Consider the following 20,068-nt stretch of genomic DNA (forward strand, 5'->3'; position numbering starts at 1 on the left):
GCAAACTTGCATCCTCGTACATTGTATTTTCCTCCAATTGTTGTTTTAGCGGGGAGGGGAAGAGGTAGTTATAAGCGCGCTTCTCTTTCATACCTTCCTCCAAAAATATGAAACACGTCAAAGATCACAATCAAGCAACAACTTTATCGATTTATGTGTCTAATTTTTTGTCATTCGTGACCCTCTACTAAAGCGGAAACACTACTTATGCGAAATGATTAACCTGTGACTTCTACCCATACAGGGTTCTCAATAGATTTTTAAGTAGGAGGTGATCACTGATAAAATAGGAGGCTAGTCTAGTAAGTTCTTTATGCACCGCGTGGGGACGCTTGGCCGCCATTTTGGAACATTCGCACTCGTTACCATGTTTCGCTGTGAACGCCTGGACTTAAATAAAATGGCGTTCATCGATCGAGTCCAGGCGCCCGTTTCTCGAAAGTCCCGGTAACTTAACGGGCTCGAAGCCATGTTTTAAAATCAAAATTTTAAAGGATAGAGAAGCAGTCTCTGACACCCAAACCAGTCCTTTTGTTTCTTTAGCTGAAAGTTTTTTGTGCCATTTTCAAAAATTTTGAAATCCCTATCTTGAAAGAAAAAAGACCAGCTTTATGGGCCCGCTAAGTTACCGGGACTTTCGAGAAACGGGCCTCAGAACCGTAAGCAAGTTTCCCGGTTTTGTTTGGATCACAGTCATGCAAGAAACGGAAGAGAAATTCGGAAACAACACAAGCAAACTTGCAGAACAAAGCAAAGAAAAGCGACTTAAACACAAAGTAAGCGGCTATAAATCCCATAGTAAGCGGCGATTAATCGCCGGGTGTCGCCTTCTATTGAGAACCCTGCCCATAATATCCATACATGATCCAGCAAACAGGTAAGGAGAATACTCAAACTTATCAGGTAGAAGTTGTTACCTTGATTGAACACCAAATTCTCATAACCCATTTCCAAGGAAATGTGTAGCCAGAAAGGGGAATTAACAATCAGATCTTGGGAGTTAGAAGGTTAAACAAATTTTACCTGGTATTGTCTGTTACTGATTTCTTCATAATACATGAGAACACTTTTTAACTAAGTTTGAAAAGTAATACGGTATTGCGTTTGTTTTGCTTTACCTCGACCGGTTATTGGTCCAGAAGAATCACACCATCCTCTCGACCAATCAGAATCAAGACTAAAACGTTTTTCCGCGCCTCAAGCAGGTGCGGGTATCATTGGCCCGCTCGTACTACTTTCCTTTCCTTTGATTGGCTGTTGAGACTTGGTTCATGTTTTACGACACTCAATAAGGTACAACAGTGCTACCAATAGTAATCTGCTCAATGAGGTAATCAAATATTCAGCAAAGCCAATGAATACAAAAATACCACTGGGTAAATTCTGAGTATCCGCAATATCTTGCTTTGTCGCAAATACCTCAATATATACTGCAAAAAAGTAATGAAAAATTTAGCTAAGCCTATAATACTTCTGACGATTCCGAAGAGTTTGTAAAATATATCAGTTTAGTCTAAATTACAAAAACCTGAATCAGCAAAAATCTATGAAAATCAACGAGGTAATTTTAACACACTTCTCAGAAGGTAGAGAGAAATTCAATGAAGCCTACAGATACGAAACTGATTGCTAGGCATCCGAAATGTCTCTCAGTAGACTAAAACACGTCAGTACTTGAAACCCGACGCAATTTTCTGTTATTTCAGTTTTCTTTTCTTTCCTAATCAGCGCACAATTTACTTTCAAGGCAACAAAAATCCACTGCTCATTAAATTAGTCGAGATTGTGTTTGGTTACAAGAGATACTGGTTTGATTACTAAACCACCAGTAGCTAGGTACCGTAGGTTGTATTCAGGGAGCATTCTAACATAGTATCGATACCTAGGGTTAAGGAGTTTCACATTATCCTCCCTGTTTGCTGATTGGTATTAAATACTCTGGCAGTTAATCCCCCAGCCCACCCCTGACAAGCCAAACTTTTGTGGTTATCTTTTGAGGGCTAGGAGGAGCAGTGGATCTTGAAAGGTGGGGTGTTCAGCTATCAGCGCATTGGCGCATTTGATCATATGCGGAATTTGCGCACTACAAATATTAAACTATTATTATTATTATTATTATTATTATTATTACATGCGCAACAACCGACCCTTTATGTAACTAACGTTATGCCTACTAACTTCGAGAAGTATCGATAAGATAATTTATAGATATCAGTCATAAAATGTAATGACTGCTCGAAAATACTACTCTGTAAAATTATTCATTAAGTGTCATTGCAGTTTTTAAGAGTCATACCGAAATCTTTGACAAATGTAACGAAAATCTACCAAACAATGTCACTATTTCCAACACTACAGCTCTAACAAATTTTGATTGTCATGATGGCGCCAAAGCTGATGCTAGTCGTGCGTTTCTTAATTAAGAGGTAAAGAAAGTACGGCTTTTGGCACGTGTGATTGATTGTTTTCTGATCAGTAGTTATAAAAGTGGTAGTAGCTAAGAATAACAGCTGCTACGAGTGCTGAGACCTTTCCTTTAGAAATTAAGCGTGCATTCTTTGGAAATTTGATTGATATTTTTGATACGTTTGGACACTTATCTCAACGTCTCCACACTTGTTCATCTCTTTGGGTGGTTGCAACCGGCTTTGCTCGTCTGGAGCTTCGTTGACAATCATTGCCATTCCCTCGAGCTGATGCACCTCTATGTGGCAATGGAGAAACCAGTGGCCTGGATTATCGGAGACGAAATTGATAACAACGTATCCACCAGCAGGGACCATAACTGTGTCCTTTCTGATCGTATAGGAATCTAAAGAAAAGTGCATGTTGTCTTGGTTCCACTGTGGTCTGGTACATCTCTCCTTGACGCAATTTTCTTTTTTGCAGTTAACATCATCGCAGTATATATCACTGTTGTGTTTAGTAATAAAACCAGTTTTTGGGTCATATTCTGGATATCCGACGTGAACAACATGAAATGTATGGCCATGAAGGTGAATTGGATGAGCATTGTGAAAAGCACCAACCGCTGAAAACACGAGCTGAATGGTTTCCTGATATGGAATGGTTATCACTTGTACACACGAGCATTCAGGCGTTGATGGATTGCAGTCGGCCTTCAGGTCACAAATATTGTCCTTTTTGTGAAACTCTTCAGTTTGGGTTTGAGGAGGAAAGGAGGGAAGAATGAAATTGCGCCCATTCACTGCACTAGTTTGAGAGTCACCCTCGAAATTGAAGTTTATGAAATGTCGACAATTTGGACATTCCTGGGGGGTTTTAGGGTTTGCGTTGGGAAGTTCTGCAGGTGGAGTTGGCTCAAGTAAGCGTAGTTGTTGAACATTAATACAGGTAATATAATAAAGTGTATGGAATTTCTCAAATGGGCAGTTCACTGCTTTACATGGATCGTAGGCGGAGCACTGTTGGGCAGGAGATACGGTTTTTATTTCTTCATATTTTGTAGACGGCACGTTAACGTTCGGATCAGCCGAGTCTCCATCGCGTTCGTAATGCAAAATAGCTTCTGCTACATGTCCAAGAGACTTGTATGGTGGCCCTTGGCCATTTTGATCAATCTCCAGAGTGTCTGCACGCATCCAGTAGTCTTTTCTTGAGTTTGTTGCCTCCAGTAGAAAGTCGAACCTCTCTCCAGAATGGATGATGATGTAATCAACGTCTTCCACAGGCTGAATCCAGTAGCCGTCAGTGCCCACCACAGTCAGCTTGTGACCAGCAATGGAGAATTTGTAAGCGTACAGATTTTGGGCTCCAATAAGCCGGAAGCGATATGTCTTCCCGGCTTGAACAGTAAATATACTCAGTCTTGTTTTGATGTATGGAACATCATCATGCCTGCCTTTGCCATTTATAATTCCAGAAAAATACGGGACAGGTCCGACCTCTCCTTCTTCATAGCTGCGTGTGGAATTATACCGTCGCTGTAAATCAGCTTTAGTTGGCACCTTGCCAAACGGCTTGCCTGGATAAAAGCCCAAGCTAGAGTGAATCTGTGTGAACAGGTCCAAGGATGCCTCATGTTGCCAGTCGAGAAGCGTTAAGGTGTGCTGATCTGGAAGGTCTACAAATGCACGGTGCCTATTGAGTTTTTCTCGGATCTGTATCATTTTCTCAGGACTTTCTTTTACTACAAGTCCACCAAAGAAGCCATCTGTTCTTTGAGCGCCACTGTGAGAGTGGTACCAAAATGTGCCAGCAGGTTCAGCTTTGTAAACGTATGTAAAGGTAGATGAGGGTCCTATCTGGCATTGAGTCACTTGCCCCACACCATCCATCCAAGGTGTTCCTTTCTGATGCATCCCATGCCAGTGAATTGAAATACCTTCAGTGGTGAGATTATTGTGAACATGAACCTCAACCATTTGCCCTTCGTGGACTATCAAGGTAGGTCCAGGAATTAGTCCATTGACAGCTATTACTAAACGGTACGTTTTACCGTCAACAAACTGGGGATTAGTGCACTTAGCGTTGTCCTGTGTTGAACATGTTCTGCCATTCTGGAGCGGCGTAGGTAAACCATCGTCACCGAAATAATAAATCACTCCCTGGGATCCTCGCATGGCTACTCCTGTGGGTTCATCCACTGATAACTTTTGATAGCTGGTGAAGGTTCGAATTTCATCAATTTCAAGGTTAAATTTACAAACTTGTGCGTGCGCCAAGCATTCGCACGTTGGATTTCCGTATTCACAGTTAAGAGTCTCTTGATGTACCCAATTTAGTTTGATTTCATTCGAATGGTGCCCTCCAAGCCACTTGTTTAGGTTTGGATCACTTGTCAGATCCATGTACTGCTCCACACCAGTTTTGACAGAGGTGCCAATGGATGATATGTACCAATCGTCTCTTGGGTTACTACTAGCTTTTAAGTGGATTTCCTTAATATCAGATATCGACACGCACCTTGTAGTTCCAAACCGGCTGGCGAAGTTCAGCTCTCGCATGTAGGTTTGCCCTTTTTCCATAGGTCCTTCAAGTTCGGCCTGAAATTTTTTGTTGTTTGATAAAGTGAGAACTATCCAGTGGCTTTTATGCTTAATGTACGAATGTGACGAATCAGCGCCATCCATTGTTCCCGTCGTTGCTTCCACACGCATGTACGTGATACAGGTTCCTGCGACAGCATTGGTAAGGAGGAACTTTTTGGCATTGTATGGATAATAGTATTCTTCATCGTTGTCCACCCACATACTAAAGCCTGGATCAGTGGTCAGCTCAGAGTAGATTTTGTTCCATCCTGCGGTGTAGATGTCGATAGATGCAACGTACCATCCATCCCCTCCACGAGCCTCGAGATAAACTTTGTCTATGTCTCCACGGGTGCAACTGAGTTTCGGTGTGAAATCAGTTTTGGCGTTCATTTCTATTGAGTATCGATGACCTGGATACTTTTTGTATCTTAGCTCTGCACGATACTCCCCGCCATTCTTCAGAACGATCGACAGCTGTGGATTTGCACCATACCGAGGACTTTGACCTTCACCGCGACGTAATGGATCATTGTAACCAGTCTTTGCCTTAATCTTTACAAATTCAATATGCCCTTTGAAAAAAGAATATGCGAAAGGTATTTGATTGCGTGGTTAAACAAGCAAGAACATAGTGTTTTTTTTTAATTAGATATCATGCAAATGTTCGCATTTCGAAAGGAATATCGAAGGCCTAAATACTGGAAATGAATTCAGATTTTAAAGGATGGAGGGGGATAAGTTTGTAAAGAAACTGTGTTCGTGGGTCAGTGGGGGTGGGTGGGGGGGGGGGCTCTGCCGTGTTGATTTGGTTTTAACAAATGAGTTGATAATGTAAATTGACTGCCATAAGCAGTCTCTAGACCTCACGTTTCTAGCGTTAGCCCTTTCTCTGAGTGAATGAGAGTCTCAATTATTCAAACTCTGTCGTGACATCATCAAATGCATGCATGATCCCTGTCGACGATTCACGTTGCGACTTTTAGCTTTCTGGCGAAAGAAATTCGGGAACACCTCTCATCCTATCTGTTTCTTTCCCAGTTCAGCACTCATTTCTTTTAAAGAATGAAACCTAGGCTTCTCTGCCACAGTTCTTAGGTCTATCTCCTTGCCCAACTTACCATACCCGTAGTGGGTTCTTTAAATTTACAGAAAAAATATGTATAAAATATGTAAAAAATATGTAATACAAAAATAAATGAAATATGTATGAAAAGTACAAAAATAAAATAAAATATGTATAAAATATGTAGTACCTCCAAGGTTAGGTATGCCATGTCACAAGTAACGGACCAGAACAAGAAGAATTTAGATAATATATATAATTTCTAATATATGAAATAATTGCTTTACCTTGCTCATTGAACCTTATATGATCTTCAGGAATGTTTTTTGGTTCCTCTAAAAACTCTCCCATTGTCTCTAAGGAGGAAAAGAAAATAACAAAAGTTAGTGTTGTGGCGAATTTCTTGATTTTCCTTCATATTTTTTATGCTTTTCAAACCAATCAATTTTCGCGAATCGTTTTGGTTTATTCACTTTTGAGCAATCTCTAATATCCCAGAAAGAGGCAGGAGGTAACCCACTATCTACTTAATGTGTTTAGTTACCTATTTGCGATATTTAGGCAGGCTAGACCAGGTCAGCTTTTAAAGCTGGTTTAAATGAAATAAGTGGTATATGAAAAACCAATAAGAGCCAGACCCTGTAACCGGGAGATACGTTTCCTACTCTCTGCGAGAAGTACGTGGGTTCTTTGACGTCCCCAGCTAACTAATACAGAGAAAATGCAGGAGATCGACCTACGGTTTATCATCTCTATCAGAGAAGACTATAGCATGTTTAACCATTTTGTGGATGTCGTAGTATATGCATTTATTTTCAGATCCTGAGTGATGATCCGGTGTAAATATTGCTAAAAAATCTCACCTTTTTCAGGAGTCTGGGAATCTTTTTCGGGAAATACCCTTGAACTCTCGAAAATTTGTTTGGTTTCATCTAAGTAAAGAAAAAGGTATGTATAAGAATCTTCATCAAAGACAGAATCCAAAGACAACTAGTAGCGAAAGTAGTTGGAGTTGGCGCGCCTCCAGCACGCCTTCACTTAGTAGGAGGTCGACAACCCTTAACTCAAAATAGTAAAGATTCGTGTAATTTATCTCTAATAAGTTACATGAAAGTCCCCAAACAATCTTGTCAAATGCTGCAAGAAATAAGGGACTCGCCAGGTAGCACTGAAGTGGGGAGAGATGAATGAGAGTTGTAGAAAAAATAAGAGTTGTATTAAATATTCAAACAGTAATAGGGCACGCCATGACTTTTGCCACTTCTAAGTTTCCTTTCGTAAAGCAAACCTTGTTGTGGTATTTATGCTACTGTGTCTTATTAGCTTTAATGATAAAGTGCACAGTGTTAATCGGTCATTTGTACATTACACCAACTATGGAAGCAGTGGTGTTCTGGTAGATGTCATACAGGACTTTCGAGCCGATGGTCGGAACACAGCGGTCAAACGTCTACGCATGAGCAAATTGTTGTAATGACTAGGTAGCGTGTATTTAGGCTGTTAGTATTGAGTTGACTCACACGAGTTAGAAACAACCACACAAAAAAGTAATTCACGGTGTTTTCAAAGCGTAAGTCTTAGTAAAGCTCAAAACAGAATGTTAAGTCCACAGGATACCCATTGTGTTTGAAAAGTTTCGAGTTTTCCTTTTCCTGGATTTCTTTGAACGCTTCGATTCTCTTTCGTTAATTTTACGAGCCAGCGGTGACTTCATTATGTTTTCCTTTGGAATTTTTACGCCAAAAATCGGCGTACAGCGGGCCAGAATTTATCCACTCTTATATTTGCGATGCTTGACTGCTGTTTTGATAGACGGTGGCTCGAGTCCTGATGATTGCCTCAATATTGAGAAAAACGGCAAGAAGACAGCATGACACAAAATAGTCCTTTTAGAATCTTGTCAAAACTTTGATCTGCAGCAAGTAGGTTGGACTGTTTTTTTCTTTACAATTTTCCTTTAAGCTTATTGTAGCCATTCGCAAGTTATCTTTTATCATCAGCGTTACTATTGGCAACTCACCAGAGGGAAGCGCTCTGATTTCTTTGTAAAAGATGGGAGGCTACTCTAAAACTCACTTGCTCTAGTTTCTTGGAAAAAGATATGCGTCTGCTCCAAAACTCACCTGCTCTAGTTTCTTGGAAAAAGATGTGAGGTTACTCTCTGTTTACAAAATATCATCTCAATTACTGTACTTACCGCCATCACGAAATTGGAAATTCTGCGCGGGGAATGCCTTTGAATTTTCGAAATCATCTTTAGGTTTGTCTGAGGAGAAAAAAGATGGTGCAAGGTCAAAAATAGTCGCTTTGGAATCTTACGAAAATATGGATCTGCATGCAATAGATTGGAATTACTTTTTTGCAATTTTGTAGTTGTTTTTCTTTAACTTTGTTTTGCTTAGTAGTTCGCGTACAGGATGTATTTCGCGTTAAAAATGTTTTTGCCGTTCTAGCGGCTCAACTCGCTTTTAACTTGTGGAACGGGAAGCGTTAAATCATATTTCTGTGGACAGTCGGACACGCAAGTAAGTCACTCGCTCTCAGTTCTAGACACTATAGTAATTAGTCGTTCTAAACCCACCCAAGCTTGACGCCATCATCTCGAAAAATTAACCGCGTAAAAACGATAGTTTCTTCATAACAATTTTGCTTCAAATGCCACCTTTCGAATGAACACAAAAATATTGAGTTAAAGTACAGACCCAATACTGTGAATCGCTTCGATTGTAGACGATCTGGTGTTAAATCAAGAACCATGGGAACAGTTAAAGTTTATCGGCTGATTGATTAAATTGGACTAGATGCTATTGAATTGTTAACTCAAGTTTCCTTGGAATTCGTTGTATAATAAATAGTCGATTTTAAATGCAAGGTCCGAGTGATTAGTGTGCGTAGCTGGCGGTTTTGTTGGGAAGGACTTGAGAAACAAAAAAACGAAAAAAAGGTCTCATCTTTGCAAGCGCAGGTTACATAAATGCAACGCCATGTGCAGTTCAAACCAACATAAGGACCTGATTTTATCAGCCGGGCTGATGAAAAATCAACTTAATGATTGCATGACAACCGAGCTGACTGGTTAGCAGGATTCCGGAAGCAATTTTCGTACCTACTCTAGTTTCTTTGAAAAATATGAGACCTCTCTGTCTAGAAAATGTCTTCTTTATTGATGTCCTTACCTCTATCACGAAATTGAAAGTTATGCCCGGGAAGTTCATGTACAGTTTCTATATCTTCCATGAGTTTTTCTGAGGAGAAAACAGTTCAAATTTATTTGCACATCTAGCCAGAGAAAAATTACCTACACAATTAACAAAAAATTACAAACAGCCGGGTGTCAACAACTGCAAAAGCATCTTTCAATTACTACTAGTTCAAGTAAAAACAGGGAAGGGCGAAAAATATTGTAAGTAAGTAACTTTATCATGTGATCTGTGTGGTCCTGGAAGCTTCCAATTTACGACGATAGCTTACTCCGGAAAGAGCTATAAGCTAACACCAGCTAAGTAGCTAGGCAACCTTAATAATCCTATCAATGCACGTGCGTCCATTATCGAACCAGACTGTCACTCCTTTTCAAAAGGTATTGTGTGCGCACTTACCCATCTCTTCCTCTACATTTTCCACCTTTCCATCGTCGTAATCCTTTTCCTCAGGGTCACGAGGGAAATCTTTAAGAAATAAAGTGAGTCCAGGGTTAAATTCAAAGCTTTTTCACTTTCATAAGAGGACGAGTTGTCTTATAACATATCGCGGGCGCAAGTCCTAACTAATTTCTAGGCAGCTACTATGGTAAAAGTATCTTTTTACAATAATTGTAGGAATTCTCACGCACGCATTGGTTGAGAGTCATTATCATTTAAGGTTACGGACGCAGACAATAAAATTTGAGTAACGCACAACAATCCTCGACATGTCGGCGAAAAAATTTCTCCCGAAAAAAAAAATTGGAAATTTCTCAAATTTGAACAGCGAGGAAGATCCGAATTTTAAGATCGGCATGATCGAACAAATTTTTGAGGTGAAAGTAGAGCGAAGGAAAAATCTTTAGTTGAAGAAAGCTGGTTTTCGGTTCGCAAAGTTGAAAGAAGAAGACCTTGTAGAAATACTTGCCGATGCCGAAGCACTGAAAAAGGCATTAATAAATAAAAATAAAATGTAATCTTATTATGTAGTAAATAAAAATAAAATGTAATTTTTTCTATTACAAAAATTGTTTCATCTTTAAAATGTAAGTGGACGGTAAAAACAATTCAGGGTAACAAAATCTATTGCCTCCACTACTAACTAGTATTTCATTTTAGAAGTCCGCATTACATGTCATAACACAAAGTAAAATTACAACAACAGCACAAACAACAATGCAACGATCGATCATGTCACTTGCGGGTGGCTTTTCGAAAACTTGAGCGCATTAGCTGCAAAAACATTTCAATGTTATTGTAAAAAAACAAGTTAACCGCAACTTTCCAGTGTCTGTGACCTTGTTGATCATAGAAATGACGCCAACGATTGCGACTCGTGGTTTCACCCTGACGTCAAGGTTATAGAGAATGGAAGACTGTGATAAGTTTTTCAAATGGATGCACTTCAGTGGAAAGTTTTGAGAGCACTCAAGAAGCCACAGTGGCTCTCTGCTACGCCTCGAGCACTGTCAAGCAACTCTTGAGCTCAATTAAGCCGTCGTGCTTCTGCCTTGTCGAACTTAATGCAGAAATTAAGTTCGACAAAAGCAGGACAGAAGCACGGTGTCTGAATTAAACTTTTTCGTCAAGTTCGGTAAGCAATTAAGTTGGACAAGCTCGCCGTGCCACACGACTCTGGTGCGACAGCGATTCAAACGCCGTGCTTCCGCCGAGCCAAACAAAATTAATAAATTATGTTAATTTATTTTGGCGGGATGACGTTCACGCGGGAAGTTACGAGAATGAATTATTATTTCGCTACAATAAATCCTGAATTTTGCACGACTTTAGCCCGATGTCTCAATCAGAGTCGTGTTCCTGCCATGCTAAAGTGGAACCTAATTGCAGTTAAGTTCAGCGCGACAGAGTGCGACGTCTGAATTAGGCTTTATGCTTCTCTCGCGCTTCAAACTTCCGCCTGCATGCATAACTCGATATACGTACCAATTCTTTAACTTTTGCCAGCTTTTTCGATCTATGTATGTAGTAAATTAGCTAACTGGGGCTAACAAGTGAGAAAAGTAAGCCAGATCAGACCGTGTGGACTTGTTGCCACACGTCACGAAAAGGGGCAAAATAAATCTCTTTGTGTTTTTCGTCGGTAGAATATTGTTTAATGAATTTCAGCGACAAGCTGATGTTGTGTTTCCAGGAGAATGAAATCCTTTTTCCTTGTTACAATAAGGAGCTACAGTATCAGTTCATGTACATTATGACATTCTGAAATCTTTAATTCATGGAAAGAATGGCTGCAAAAGAAGATTGGAAGCCATTATCGGGACTTGTTTGTGTATTTGTAAATTCAGTTGGTCAGGGAAAGTTTACATTTATCGGAGAATTTCAAAACCTATGACCGTGGCAACTATGGAGAACTGATGTTGCGCCTTAGGTTTGGAAGGATAAGCGAAATTAACAATGTATTGACTGAAATAATTTTAATAAGCTTACACATATATCGTCCCGTGTATTCGTGTTCTCCTTGATCTGCTTGTGGCTCAAAGAAATCAGCTGTAAAGAAAATAATAATTTGATTAACTTTGCTCCATGATAATTTGAAACACGAGCTTTGAATTGCTAATTGTGTTTTTGCAATAACCAGACCCCCTCACATTCACAAGAATCTTGTTTTGAATTACAGATGAATCAAGCCCCAGTTTTGCGGTTTGTTTATTTTGTGGAGGCCGTTTTGAATACACTCGTGCAGTATGGGGTGCCATTACCGCCAAAATTATATTTTTAAAATTATTCAGCCTCTTTTTCATTAACCACTTACTTTTATGAATTAACCATACTTGTCACAATATTATTTAGCCCATTTCAAAAATTATTCAGCCTTTTTTTCATTAACCACCTACTTTTACAAATTAACCATGCTTGACACAATATTATTCAGCCCATTTTGAAAATTATTCAGCCTTTTTTTTATGGGGCATGTTTTTAATTATATCCCAACATAACTTGCGGGATTATAAATATATCCCAGAGTTCTTTTCACGTCCTTTTCCTTGCAATATGGCCGACAGGAGAGGGATCGCGGATGTTACACGTTTGCTCTCCCAAGCTGCTACCAATTTGATAAGTCTAGTATCACAAGAGCTTCGAGCAACTAACACTACTTCTGATCTGGAAACGTTGCCTGAACCATCTCGTGGAGTTCTCCTGCACTAGAGTTTTCTGGAAGAAAACCTTTTTTTTCTCCAAGGCCTGCAGTTAGCAATTCCCTCTTCTCTTCAGTACTCGGCACTTCATCTGGTGCAGTGTATGCCAAACAAAATAATTTTGCTGTTAGTTTTTTGGTTTTTTTCTTCCTCCCTTTTGCGGCCCTTGTGACGGTGAAATGTTTTGCTTGACTTGATGTTCCACGTGCAGTTGTGTTGCTTACAACTGGTGATGGAGCGTTGTGAACTTTTTGGTACGGAGAAAACGCTCGTTTCAACTCAGCTTGAGCTCGATAAGAAGTAGTATTAGTTTCTCGAAGCTCTTGTGATGATTGTGGTGCTAGACTTATCAAATTGGTAGCAGCTTGGGAGAGCAAACGTGCAACATCCGCGATCCCTCTCCTGTCGGCCATATTGCAAGGAAAAGGACGTGAAAAGAACTCTGGGATATATTTATAATCCCGCAAGTTATGTTGGGATATAATTAAAAACATGCCCCATAAAAAAAAGGCTGAATAATTTTCAAAATGGGCTGAATAATATTGTGTCAAGCATGGTTAATTTGTAAAAGTAGGTGGTTAATGAAAAAAAGGCTGAATAATTTTTGAAATGGGCTAAATAATATTGTGACAAGTATGGTTAATTCATAAAAGTAAGTGGTTAATGAAAAAGAGGCTGAATAATTTTAAAAATATAATTTTGGCGGTAATGGCACCCCATAGTGCAGAAGTCCGGAGCGAGTTGTGCGAGGGTCTGGGACTATTGGAAGACTTAAACAATAACGACAATTTCGAGCGTTTGCCGAGAAGTTTAGCACAAAGCAGTTTCCGAAGATTTCTCGCAACCAGAGTTTCGTAAAACCCGTTTTTTTTTCGCTCGTACAACTGTTGTTAAAATGATCACCCCAAATACGTACACACTACTCAAGTTAAGTTTATTAGAAGAGAGAACATCCTGTGTCATACAAACTCAGGCAACAAAACAATTGTACGTTAAATTACAAATCGATAAATGAATGAGCAAATGAAAAAATATTTACCTGTTACATAGCATTCCATGACACCCAGAGCGACGACAGCAAACGGCAAAATTGCAGAGCTCTTCATTTTTTAGCTCCGTTTTGCTGTCTTGGATTGTTAAAATTAATAAAAACAGGAAAAGATTTGACTGGATAACACACTAGAGTTCAGATTCAATAAACATCAGGCAAACGTTAGTAGCCTTAAGTACTCATTTCAGCTGACCTCTAGACACCACTCAATAGTTTTATTTCTTGTCAAAACAAGGGAGCCAATAGAAGAATCCGTACAAAATAGGAGGGAAATTTCGATCCATTTAACGGATTTTCCGACAGGTAGTAATACAGTATTGCCTTTTCCAACACACGTATTGTAGGTCTTAATAGATCGAGTTAACTGTTAGTCTGAAAACGCCAAAATGTTTAGACGTTAGGTGTAAATATCATCATTAGCCTTTAGGTGTAAATATTGACAAATTTAACCGTTTGTCGCCGAGAAAGAAAGTTTTCCATTAAAACTTTTCTTCTAAAAGCCATCACCCAATCTAGAGCGTCTATACAATCTTGTTTAACCAAACTTCACGAACATATCGATTGGGGAATGGCACCTCATTCAAAACCAACCGCGCGTAAAAGAATTATATAACGAGCCACCCCTATTACCATGTTGCGAAAGGAAGTCACAAAAGATATTCTTGTCAGAACTAAAATTAGCGAGCATGAGCCGCCTCAAAGATACATTTCAGCTGACCTTTAGACACCACAGCATCAAAAAACCTTGTCACCTTATTTGCTCAATATTTTAAATCTTATTGTGACAAGGAGGGGTCCAATAGAATAATCCGTGCAAAATAGGAGGGAAATTTCGATCCACTTAACGGTTTTCGGAGATATAACGACCCGAACAGAAGCCAAACCTCTGTCTGCCCCTTGAGAGTTCTAGCAGCAACTGACGAGATTCAGTAAGAATCGAAACAGCAATCTTGTCTAAATATAAAAATCAATGCTCAAATGGCAGCAGTTACCCTCACAGCCGACATCAGAATCAGAAAGTATAAGCTTGGATACAAAACCGCAAAAAACGCAATTTCAATAGGGAATTGAGCTTTGACTTGCCAACGCGTCACAAATAGTTGGAATTCTCCGTATCACTAATCAGGTTTAAAGAAAGGCTTCATCAAAGGAGAAGCGCTAAGCTTAAGAACAAATTCGTCACGCTCCATGTTTAATAAAAACGTACAGAGTTTCAAAATATGCTTTAAGAACAGAGGGTAGCCAGATGAATTTGGAGTTATATATCGCTAAAGTTAAATTATTCGAGAGGTGAAGGTCACCAAAAAAAACAAAAAAAAAATACAGAAAACCCAGAAGTAATTACAGTATTGCCTTTTGTAACACAATATCGAAGGTCTTAATGATTAATCTTAGCCATAAAACGCCAAAATGTTTAGCCGTTGGGCATAAATATTGGCAAATTTAACTGTTTGTCGTAAAGAAAGTTCACCATTAAAACTTCCCTTCTAACAGCAATCACTCAATTATTATTAATACCATCATGGTTAACCAAACCTCAAGAACATAATGAACCACTTGCTCAATATTTTAGATCATATTCTCAAAAGAAAGGGGTCCAATAGAGGAATCCATAGAAAACAGGAGGGAAATTTCGATCCACCAAACGGTTTTCGGAGATATAAAAACCTGAACACAAGCCAAACCTCTGTCTGCCCCTGTTATTGTCAAAACATGGGAACCAATAGAGGAATCCGTACAAAAAAAGGGGGAAATTTCGATCCATCTAACGGTTTTCGGAGAGAAAAAACTTGAACACAAGCCAAAACTCTGTCTGCACCTTAAGAATTCTAGCGGCAACAGACGAGATTCAGAACGAATCGAAACAGCAATCTTGTCTAAGCATCTATGCACAAATAACAGCTCTTCTATTCGGGAGGTAAAAGTCACTTAAAAATGATAAAGATAGCACACAGAAGTAAATAAAAAATTGTCTTGTGTAACACGATTTCGAAGGCATTAATGGGGTTAACCGTTACCCGAACAACGCCAAAATATTTAGCCGTTAGGCGTAAATGTCAACAAATTATAATTGTCTGTCGTAAAAAAAAGTTAACCGTAAAAACTTTTCTTCTAAAAGTAACAGAGATAAATTTACCGTTAGCCGTAAAAGCCATCACCCCATTCAATCATCGATATCGTCGTGGTTAACCAAACCCCAAGAACATGATGGAGAAATGGCGCCTTATTCAAAACCAACCGCGCGTAAAAGAATTATTTAACGAGCCCCCCCTGTCACGTTTACGGATACGAACTCTAATCTTTTTTACTTATGTAACTCTTCCGTTTTTAGCACAAAGACACTAAGAAACTCTCAATGACTTTCTATTTAATTTGTTAGCGCGCTTTGTTTGATTTCTGTTCCGTGACTAGCGAATATCCGCTCAAAGCTAGCTACATAAAGCACTGTTCATTTCTATTTCCCCTACGTCAAAGTGTAAGAACTAAATTCGCCTTCTATTAGCAAGTAGCTCAGTTGCGAGGAGTCACTGTAGCGAAAGCATTTCGGAGCCGAACGAAGTTTAGGAGTTCTCTACCCCGGAGTCAAGATCCGATTTTTTACCGCCTGTGCTGTACAAAGACTGCCAGCTTAAGTGAATAAAGAGTTTGATGCTGCTGCTTGTCTAAAGTTCAACACTGTGGTTATACTGGCGAACTCCGGTGCACAACACCACGTGTCTGCGGCATCGGGAACGCGACACCCCCCTTCCCCCCCCCCCCTTTATCATGTTACAAAAGGAAGTTACAAAAGAGTTTCTGGTCAAGGCTAAAATTTGATTCCAGGAGATTTCAAATCACTTTCCAATGCCAGGAGTCACTAAGGCCCGACAACAACTTTGAACTTATCATTCAATGTTTTTATGGACAAGGCCCGTGGGCCTCGCGTTAGAAAAAACGCACCCAGAAAATTATTCCTATTACCAACTTAGCACATCAGACATTAAAAGGTAACACGAACCCAGAAAACTCTCCAGCACACAAAACTCTGTGATGTTCACTAACATAATAGACTGTAGATTCAACAGACATCAGGCAAGCATTAGCAACCTTGATGATACATTTCAGGTGACCTTTGGTCACATGATCGAAAAATACCCGCCAACCCATTTGCTCAATAATTTAACTCTTATTGTCCAAACAAGGGAACCAATAGAGGAATCCGTACAAATAGGAGGGAAATTTCGATCCACATAGCGGTTTCGGAGAGATAAAAACTCAAATACAAGGGAAACATTTCTCTGCTCCAAGACAACCTCAAAACGGCAATCTTGTTTAAGAATCCATGCGAAGATGGCAGCAATTACCCTCACAGCCGATATCAGAATCAGAGAGTATATTCTTCAACACAAAGGTTTACAAAGGCGAGAGATTTAAGAGGGAATTAATCAAGCTTTGACGTGCAAACACATTACAAATAGACAGAAATATTACAATATGCGAATCTTTATTCGTATCATTAATCAGACTTAAAGAAAGGTATCTCAAAGAGGAAGCACTACGCCTCCTAATTATAGATCGGTGCGACAAATTTGTCCCGCTCCACGTTTAAAAATACGCTAAACCCTTTCATTGCCAAGATCTCATTGGTAATTCTCCTTATCGGGTTGAAAGGGTTGAAGAATAGAGGGTACCCAGCTGGAATTGGAGTTCTATATCTCCATCTGATGTTATTTTATTCGGGGGAAAAGATCGGTCAAAACCAAAAAAAAAAAAACACACACACGAGAAAATATCGTATTTTGTTTAGTTCCTATTAACCGAGAAGGAGGTCTGTATGAGAGAATCTTGACCGAGGTCGCCAGTGCACTGAGACCTAACGCAGTGAGGTCTTTACCAGCAACCAAGATCAAGATTCTCCCATACAGACCGACCTAGCTCGGTTAATAAGATGTTTATTATATGGCTGTGTCTTATATGCCAATTTTTTATATTTTTTGTACCTTTTTTTTCTAGACCGGTCTAGATGCCGGTCTAGATGGCAAAATCTAGACCGCTTTCAATATTGATTTCAGCCAATCAAATTCGTGAATTCGGTAGTTTTCAGCCCTTGTCAGACGCAGCCATATAATAAAACGCATTATCGAAGATGTCCACTGGTTTAAACGTCAGCAGCAAAACGGCAAAAAAATTGATTAGCCGTTAGGTGTAAATACTGACAAATTTTATCCGTAAAATAAAGAAAAAATTATGGAGTAGTTAATTCATTTAAGGACCCCAAAGTGTGGAACTCAATAAGTGAAAATTTGAAAACCTTATCAATCTCAAACTTCAAGGAGTCAGTAAAATGCGATCTAGTTAAAGACTTAGCTACTTATGAACTTATTAGCAACTTAGGTACTTATTAGCAACTTATGTACTTATTAGCAGTTTATTGTTTTCCAATTTACTGTAATCTAGTCTCCCATTAATTTCCGTAACCTTTTTAAGTACTTCTTTATTTTGTAGTTTATAATTATATAGCTGTTACTAGTTGCCATAGACATTGTGCTCTTCTTATATTAGTGTTTAGTATTCATAAATAACTCGAACTATTTTAGACTTCCTTCACATCTTATAAATTTCGTTTCTTTTTTCTTTTTTCGTGTGTGTGTGTGTGTATGTGTGTGTGTGTGTGTATGTGTATGTGTGTGTGTATGTGTACGTGTGTGTGTATGTGTGTGTGTGTATATGTGTATTTCTGTGTGTGTGTGTGTGTGTATGTGTGTGTGCATTTTGTGCTTCAATCTTCTTGCTGACCTGTATTTTCATTTAATGCTGATGTTAACTAGCTGCCTGGCTCCTCTAGCCCCTATTGTTATTCCAGGCTGCTAGTACTCCAATTTTATTTCTAATAATTTCCTTCAATTTTGTAACTTTTTTGCTTAGAGCAAGTATGAATACGAGTACAAATAAAGATTATCCGTTATCCGTAGGTCGTAAAAACTAAATGGTACCGGAGAGAAATTAACCATTAGCCGTAAATTAAAGCCATCACTCCTTTCCAACTTAAAACGTAGTGCTTCTTGTGCTGATGATAGAAGAGCAAATATGTAAAACGCTAGAAACCTTCCAGAGGGAAGAAGAGAGCTGAGGGACAGCCGAAGACAAATCTGTTTAGTTTTTGAAAAGACCACAGACCCGTTTACAGTCAACAAGAGTGTTGCCAGGTAACCAAAGAAGCATTTGATTTAGTTAAGACTACTCCTTCCGAGGTTGAACAGTGCGCAGGCGCGGACAACGATTCTTCAGGTTCAAATACCTCCGTTTTATCTTCAGACATGCCTTAAAAAAATTGTGAAAACGAAACGATCTTCGAAAACGCAAAGATTGCGCGGGGAAACGTAAAGTGGATTCCGGATAAGTCTTTTCTCTGGGCCCCGTCCACCCTTTGTTTCGATCATAAGGAACTACGCGTCCTAAGAACAGTGAAAATAAAAGGTCCATATCGTGGGAGACAGTTTCATTGTTGTGAAATAGAGTTGATTTCGTAGGCTGTGTGAATATCATGAGGTGTTCCCACAAGAACATCAAATCTATAAACTTTCATTTTCCAAAAGAGATAAAACTTATGATTCCTCTTGATCTCTGACGAACCTGTTTTTAAGTAATCGTTTGGGAACACTAAAGAATTAAAGAAAACATCAAATAAGCATTTTGAAAGCAATTTTATCAATCATCTCCAGTGGGGAAGATGTGGTTGTTTTAGATTTTGCTTTAAACTGAAAAAAATACAGACTTTCACCCTCCTATTTTCCTCCAATTTTTTTAAGGGAGGGGGGGGGATTAATTGCGAGTGCGCTTTTCTTTCATACCTTCCCCCAAACAGATGAAACATGTTAAAGATCACAATAAATCAATCAACAGCTTTACCAATGTGTATGCCTCATTGTTTGTTATTCAGTGCCCTCTAGTAATATAAAGCGTAGATATAACTTATGCGAAATGCTTATGTTGATGTTGAAGACATCAAATTAGAAATTAATGAATAAAACAGCTTTTGATTGTAAGCGTCCGAGTGTTCGAGTCCCATTTTGCTTAAGACTGATGTCTTCGCAATACATTAGAATGCTTTATTGCTAAGTGTCAAAAGTAATTCAGTATTTCTTACGTTTTGCTTTACTTCGACCAAAGATCTCAACTAATCAGATTCAACTGAAACTTTTTCCCAGGCCTCAATCAGGTTTGGGTATCATTGGTCACTTGTACTACTTTCCTTTCTTCTGATTGGCTGCTGAGACTTGGTTTATGTTATACAACACCAATCATAGGGCACTCAATAGAGAACAACTACCACTAAATTAAAAGTAGTCATCTACACAGCCAATGAGTACAAAAATACTACTACTGGATAACTACTGAGTATCCGAAAGATCTTACTTTTGTCGTAAATACCTAAATAAATATTGTAAAAAAAAGTAATGAAAACAGTTTAGCGAAGCCTATGGGTTTAAAGAAATAAAATACTTCTAACGAATTGAGTAGTATCTGAAATATCTCAGTTTATACTAAAATACAAAATCCTGAATCACCAAAAATCTACGAAAATCATGTTGGTCATTTTAAACACACTTCCAAAAAGGTAGTGAGAAATTGAACGTTCC

The 20,068-nt window shown here is 38.9% G+C and overlaps 1 protein-coding gene across 1 annotated transcript; it reads right to left on the reverse strand.

The window, feature by feature from the left end:
• Nucleotides 1-124: 124 nt before the first annotated feature.
• On the reverse strand, nucleotides 125-14,095 carry LOC111324846 (uncharacterized). The gene is made up of 8 exons (XM_022928506.2): nucleotides 13,437-14,095; nucleotides 11,688-11,747; nucleotides 9,657-9,725; nucleotides 9,234-9,302; nucleotides 8,255-8,323; nucleotides 6,921-6,989; nucleotides 6,345-6,413; nucleotides 125-5,566 (listed from the first exon to the last, which is right to left on the reverse strand). Exons 1-8 carry the CDS (start codon nucleotides 13,501-13,503, stop codon nucleotides 2,544-2,546), a joined length of 3,495 nt encoding a protein of 1,164 aa, XP_022784241.2. The 5' UTR covers nucleotides 13,504-14,095; the 3' UTR covers nucleotides 125-2,543.
• Between the last annotated feature and the right edge of the window lie 5,973 nt (nucleotides 14,096-20,068).

Source organism: Stylophora pistillata, chromosome 5 (genome assembly GCF_964205215.1).
Source record: "Stylophora pistillata chromosome 5, jaStyPist1.2, whole genome shotgun sequence".
NCBI lineage: Eukaryota > Metazoa > Cnidaria > Anthozoa > Scleractinia > Pocilloporidae > Stylophora > Stylophora pistillata.